This window comes from Lithobates pipiens, unplaced genomic scaffold (genome assembly GCF_037356315.1).
Source record: "Lithobates pipiens isolate NorthernLeopardFrog02 unplaced genomic scaffold, aLitPip1_a1.2 Scaffold_10, whole genome shotgun sequence".
NCBI lineage: Eukaryota > Metazoa > Chordata > Amphibia > Anura > Ranidae > Lithobates > Lithobates pipiens.
Genome location: NW_027507686.1, coordinates 201,215,550 through 201,222,827, shown reverse-complemented (window position 1 = coordinate 201,222,827; position 7,278 = coordinate 201,215,550). Strand labels below are relative to the sequence as shown.

The 7,278-nt window shown below is 40.6% G+C and overlaps 1 protein-coding gene across 2 annotated transcripts in view; it reads left to right on the top strand.

The window, feature by feature from the left end:
* CCDC34 (coiled-coil domain containing 34) overlaps window positions 1-7,071 on the top strand; it is a 40,627-nt gene extending 33,556 nt beyond the window's left edge. For both annotated transcript variants that reach the window (XM_077460844.1, XM_077460845.1), the window contains exon 7: window positions 3,089-7,071. In XM_077460844.1, the coding sequence (XP_077316970.1) occupies window positions 3,089-3,306 (218 nt within the window). In that variant the 3' untranslated portion in view covers window positions 3,307-7,071. The remainder of the gene's footprint in view (window positions 1-3,088) is intronic.
* Window positions 7,072-7,278: the final 207 nt, after the last annotated feature.

Genomic DNA, 7,278 nt, shown 5'->3' with positions numbered 1-7,278 from the left:
CGACATCTGTGGACGCCGAATGCTGGACTCGGGAGCGCAAATGCAAGGTAACCCCCCGGGAGATCGCTTCGCCCAGGGGGTTATCTAATGTAGGGAGGAGCCACAGGAGCCCCCGAGGGACCCGAGAAGAGCAGGTTCGGGCCACTCTGTGCAAAACGAGCTGCACAGTGGAGGTAAGTATGATATGTTTGTTATTTTATTTTTATTTTTTTAATGAATCTTTGGTCTCACTTTAAATTTTTTTTATTTTTTTGGAAGAGTTGAACGTAGCCTGAGCATGTCATCACAGCTTGGGAAGACTGCAGGCCTTGATGCTTGAAGCTTTTCTTTTGTAAAGTTATCCCAAACGTATTGGCATTTTGTGAGAAGCCATGGAAACGGTTAATAAAGGGCTGATTTGCTTTATTCCTACCATTGGATCCCCTTGCTTGGATCTTCCAAGGGTGATCTGTAAGTAATATCTGGTTTAAGAAGACATTGTTGTGTTCCATAGCATTTTAGTGAAGTGCTTTTTGTTTCCTTTTTGGCAAACTAATACCATTTGACTGGTTATAAAACGACATCAGATAAGTGTTAAAGTTTAATGCAAATTTTCCTTTAGATTTCATCTCAGGAGCGTCAAAGCCTTTTTAAGATTTCTTTTATAAGCATGAAAACAAATGTACATTTTTTTTCCCCCCCATTTAAAATTTTACAACCTATACAATAGTAGTGTTTTATGCATGGTAAATACATTTACTGCCTTTCTGGAGTGGAGACAGGCCAGGCATGCTTTTCATACCTTTGTTGGAAGCTCATAAAGTGCTGACAGTTTTCATTGCTGTCTGAAAACACCCCCCTCCCCTGTACATAACATATGCCAGAGCTTGCTCTTAGGGCTGCTCTGAACTGTTTGGTGCTGTGTCCTCATGGCCGATACATACTGACATTGTGAGCTTCACACATTCCTGCTGTCAGCCAGTGTCTAGGCATCTGTGTCCAGGAACTGTGATAGTCAGTCACGGGTCACTCACTCACAGTTCCTATATTCTTGAAGAGGCAAACTGGGGTACTTGCTATGGCATGTGTATTTGTCACACTCATCCACGTGATTGGCAGATAGATAACCTTCATGGTTCACTTAAAGGAGTAGAGTTCAGGGGTAAATAAATCATTTCATTCCAAAGACAGTATTTAAATGAAGGACATTAATACAGAAACTGCAAATCTATACACATTAACTAGAACGATTGCTTAACCATGTGCACATATCATTAAAAATATGTACAATACGTAAATCACAACCTGTGATCGTCGCATATTTCAGCATAGAGCGTTTTTTTTGTTTTGTTTTTTAATATATGGTATTCAAATAAAAATATAGACACCCCCGATCTACGGTTTCCACCTTTTCTTCAAGACAAACCCAAACACTTTAGCGGCCTTGGACACCTTTTGGGTGCCCCAAGTAGAAGAATAATGTGGTGCGCATAGCGTGCCGTAGCGAACAGTGGGTGTTGCCAAATTGCTCTTGCTGACTTCATCACCCTGCCCCCTCAGTGATGCTGAACATGTCCCCCAAACAGCTGCTATTTGCAGTGTGGCTATTACTTGGGGAGCCACAGCCCGGTCTGAATAATGTGTCCAGGTTTCAGTCTGCCTGAAACCCGAACACATGATTCAAAACCTGGACTGTCTGGGCGAATCCTGAACAGGTAGCAACCCTACTCCGATCTCTCAAGCATGCATGGGTTTTCCCTATGGAACATGAAGAGGAAGATATCTCTGGGGTGATTCCTTGCAGGTTTAGCTATGGACAAGTATATTCATGTGCATACAAAACATGGGAAAACCAGAGCACACTGGCCTTTTTAAGTTTGTTCACTGCTTATTGACGATGGGTAAAACAAACCAAACTCAAACTGGATTACTGTATATCAGATCCATATCCATATAAACCTCCCACCAGCAATATCATTCAGCACAGTAAAGGCTGACATGTTTCAGGGGTCGCATGGCCTTTCTTCAGGGCCTACCAATGGTGGATTACGTACCATGAAAATAGGCAGTGGATATAAAAAGTCTACACACCCCTGTTAAATTGTCAGGTTTCTGTGATATAAAAAAATGAGACGAAGCAAAATCATTTCAGAACTTATTTCCGCCTTTAGACCCCTTTCACAATGAGGTGTTTTTCAGGCGCTAAAGGGCTAAAAATAGTGCCTGTAAAGCACCTGAAAAACTCCTCCCCTGCCACCCTAATGTAAAAAAAGCCTGAGTGCTTTCATACTGGGGCTGTGCGCTGGCAGGATGTTTAAAAAAAAAAAAAGTCCTGTACACAGCATCTTTGGGGCAGTAGAGGGGCGGTGTATACACCGCTTCCCCACCGCCCCTGCCCATTGAAATGAATGGCCACCGCTGCCGAAGCGCCTGCAAAGCGGCCACTTGCCTCCTTTTTTAGGGGTCCCACTCCTCCTCTTTACGAGTGCTCCCTCAGCAGACTGTGTGCTGAAGGGGCACTCATGTGGGCATACTCCTGAGCTGGTCTGTGTGCGTCCATAGACATGTACAGCGCAGCTCAGCTTGCCCTCCACTCCCTTCTCAATGAATTTGGCTGATGCTGCTCTGTGAGTCCTGTGAGAAGAAGCAGAGAGAGAAGCCCTGCTGCGCTATATTTAAGATATTAGCAATACATTTACTTGTTTGACTGGAGTTTGGCTTTAAATGCAGGGAGTACATATACTTTCTGCCGAGCAGACAGAACACCGATGCCCAAATGTCAAAGGGGTTAAGAGTTTTCTTGTGTTTCTCTGTAACAAATATGTTTAAGTTTTGTATGTTTTAGCCTTTACCTGTGTCCGTGTAGGGCTTAGCACTTAATAAAATGGAAAGAATGGCAGAAACAGGCTTTTTTTTATAAAACACATATGTTGAAATAAACCGCTATGTGGGTTAATATAACTATCCATCGATAAGGTCATAATAAAAACACATGTGCTTTCTGCTTGACTCTCCCTCCCTTTTCCCCATTCACCCACTTGTAAGTTTTAGTGTAATACACACATCCTGCCATTTCCTCTCCTCAAATTGTGCATTTTTATTTGTTTAGGATATTATGATGGAAGTTCTTACCCTGCTCCAACTTTTTATAATCCAGTACCATGGAAACCTATCCATGTACCTCCACCACCAAAGGAAACCGTCAAAAACCCAAATGGAAAGAAGAAGAAAAGAGCAGTTTCAAGCTTATCATATCGGCCTACTATAGCTTTGCCCTATAAGCCCAAGGACAATCTTCATGTTGGTGTAGGAATGACCAAGAGATAGCTTCCATCACATAGACAGCAAAAGTGTTCAGGTGAGGAGTAAAGGCCTCCCATGGAGGGTTCGAATTTCGGCCAATTCCTGCTGAATCAGCTGAAATTCGAGCTGCGGGTGGCTCTGTTGGTCCCAGCTGACTCAACAAGACCAAACGGTGTGAAAAATTATTAGCCAAACATCACCTGCATCTTGTCAGATGCAGGCATTATTCCAGAGCACCACTATATTCAGGCAGCTGGGTGCTTTAAAAGAAGTCTTCACTAATCTCTGTAGCTGCAGCAATTTGGAGAAATTCATCCTCAAATTTTATAGCAGAAGCATGTAAAGTGTTACTAAACCCAGGACCCAGCATTCACTATATCCAATCTCCCACAGTACACAGAAAATGGAAATGCAATGCTTTTAGTAAATATAAACTGCAAAATACCCTTTCCTATCAGTAGTTAAAACTTGTAGGAGGAGTTTTTCTACTGCACTGACTGTCCTATCAGGATTTAGGACCCCTGACCCTCTGTCTGGACAGTACTGATTGGCCCTGTGCTGATCACATGCACTCTCCCAAGAAAAAAAATAAAACTCTCTAGTCATACTCGCCAAACTGAGCATGTGCAGCCTGACTCCAGTTACTCTGTCTTATCTGGACATGTTTTGGAGACAATGCAAGAAGGGAAGGATCTGTTCATATAGGATCAAACAGCCTTTTTACACAGTGCAGAGGATTAGCACCTTGCACAGTGAGTATGACAATCATGCGTTACTGCATATACAGACTGATTTTACTGCTGTGGGTTTAGTAACACTTCAAGTGGCTTTTCTCAGCCTTCCAGATTTCTAATCTGTAATGTAAACACAGAGTAGGAGCTCTGGGATGGGGGAGGGGGCAGGGTGAGCGGAGATGGTCCTTGTGCTGTGTACTTTGAAGATGAATTGCTCCACATTGAGGGTTTGTTTTAAAGTACACTTACTGCTTGTTCTGAATATGTAAATACTTGAATAAGCACGGTTTCACTTTAAAGTGAAACTATTGTGGTTTTTATGTCAATTATATTTAATTTTTTTTAAGTTTTTATACTTTTTATTTTTTTATTTTTTTTAGTTTTGTTTGTTTTTATATTGTGTTTATGTAAAATATTTTCTTTACAAATACACATGACACAAGATTCAGAGAGCATTATGTTTTCCTTTTAGACTCTTTGGGGGAGATTTACAAAAACTGTAGAGTGCAGAATCTGCTGCAGCTCTGCATAGAAACCAATCAGTTTCCAGGTTTTATTGTCAATGCTTAATGGAACAAGCTGAAGTTAGAAGCTGATTGGCTACCCTGTACAGCGGCACCAGATTCTGAGTGCTCTAGTTTTAGTAAATCACCTCCTTTCTGTTAAATTGAAACTTTGAGTGAAACATGCACATAGAAGTTTCAAGCTAAGTCAACTAATTCACTTGTGTCTATAAAATTTAGCTTTAGCTACTGAGCTTTGTATAACCTGCTTTTTCAGCGGAGTAAATTAAAACCTAGACAATGTGAAAGAGCCTAAAGCTTAACCTACCATTTCATTTTTTTAATTATTATTATTTTTTTAATCCTGACTGTAACAAACCGATAACAAAAATACATCCATACCTGTTTTATATTCCCTTTAAATTAAGCCTATAGACCTAGAAACATATGAGCTGACTTTTTAGAAAATGCTATTCTTTTGGCTGTCTGTGGGTTTAACGATCTTGTTACATTTGTACGAACTGAGTCACTGACCCAGAACAAGCATGTTGTTGGTTTCTGTGACCAGCATGACAGCCAGGAAACTGACATTTTCATGAGGCAGCCTATATATTTCTAATTGTATCAGTTTCTGTTAATGGATTAATAAAGAAGCAGCAAGCCTAAGACCCCATACACACTATTAGATTTTCTGAAGATTTTTGTCTTCAAATTTACCAAAACCATATAATATGAGGTCAAACCTTAAGAGTTTTCAATTTGTATGCAATCACGCAGGCCCTTGCACTACATGGTTTTGGTAAATCTGAAGACAAAAATCTGCAGAAAATCTAATAGTGTATATGGGGTTTTAGACCTCAAAGTTGTATGACAAGTTGTACCACATGTTTTCTAATGATAACTGTTTATATATGTGCGACTTAAAGTCGCAGTGGCTTCAAAGTGGTTCTTGCCCTACTTTTTTCATGCAACTTGAGGGCCATAGACTTCAATGTTAAAGTGGTTGTTAAGCCACTAAGTAAATTACATGCAATCCCCTCTATTAGAAAGAGTCCTATGCTGCAGTGTCTGTGCCTTGTAAAAAATATGCCAAATTTTGCCTGAATTCACAGTGGCGCTCACATGACTTCTCGCTACTCCCTCTCCTGATCTGATCTGACAGCTAGAGCGGGAGGGGACGAGAATCCCCCACTGACGTCAGTCGGGAGGAGAGAGCCGAGATGTCAGCGGGAGGGGTGGAGAGAGCAGCGAGGAGTCACGTGAGCGTCGCTGTGAATTCAGGTAGAAATGGGCATATTTTTTTACAAAGCAAAGACACAGCTGTATAGGACTCTTTCTAATGGAGGAGATTGAGTGTAATTTACACTATAATTTCAGCAGCAGGAGGGGGGGGTGGGCATGGTCACTAGCTGATAAGCAGGGAGGGGGGGAAGAGGAAAGGGGACAGAGCAGGGCTGTGGATGACGGAGGCACGTAAACTGGCCACTCTGTCAGGGCTCAGCAGCCATGATAAACCGTGGTCAGTTTACAGGGGGAAGGCAGGATCAGCCAGGTATTTCAGGTGTTAGAAGGGGCCAAATTACACCGCACAAGCACTGTGCTGTTTAACATTTTTTATGGCTACAAATGCTCTAACCCTCAAAAGTTGCATGAAATTCGTACCTGAATGTTTTACATGCAACAGTGGGTCTGACTTTGCAGAGGGACAATAAGTCACATCCAAGTCGCACCCATTCAAAGCTACAAGTGTGAATGGAGCCTTAAAGTTGGCCAATAACAGTCATGAAGTATGCTGTTAAAATCCAACACTTGGAGTCACCAAATGATATAAAACCCAGTGATGAATGCAGACTATCATAATCTCCACCTGTAATTGGATAACGCAATGTCACTAGATTTACTTGGGTGCTGGAAGCCTGTAAGCATCCACTACTCATGCAAAAGTCCATAGCCCTTGCAGGAACACAAAATTTATGTACGTAAGTGCAAGTCCTTGTACATTTGGGACTTGTGCACATTGGTGTTACTGTCAAAAGCTGCTCAAATGAATGTTGTCAAACACAGACCTGATTTTCTTGCAATACAAATTCATATCACATAGGATAGAAAGAAACGTGATGCAAAGCAGGTCAATGCAGCCCCAGAACGGCCATTCCACTGACCTATGCTTGATGTATACCAACACTTATTTTTTTTTTTTTTTTAAGTTTCTCTTTATTTTTCTTGGTTACTCCATCAAAATGTTGAGAAATGCAAAATCCATTTTGCCAACTGAAAAACAAAAAAGGAAAAAAAAAAAAGGCTGTCAGTAGCAACATGGATTGTGCTTATATTTTCTAGTCCAGTACTAAGGATAATTAAATATGTTTAGTTGTTGTAACAGGACCTCTTTTTGCCCCAGATTTGTTTGTCTTCACTTTGCAGGGGATTTTAATACAATTTTGTACAATAAAAAATGTGTAATTTTCTTATATGAACTGACATTTTTGGCATTGTTTTAAATGTGACGTGCCTTTTTATATTTTTTTAATAAATTAAAACAGATTATCAAACCCGTTTAAGTGTTTTATTTTATTTTTTTTCAGATCTATGCAGCATATCTTTATAAAAAATAATTAACCAAATAATTAATTTGTTTAAAGAATTCAACTGCCTATACAGGGTTTGGCTAATAAGACACATATTGATCAGACTACTGCACTAAAATAACTGCGAAAGCTGTGCTGAAAAAAAAAAGGGAAGGCAGAGGACAAAGCATC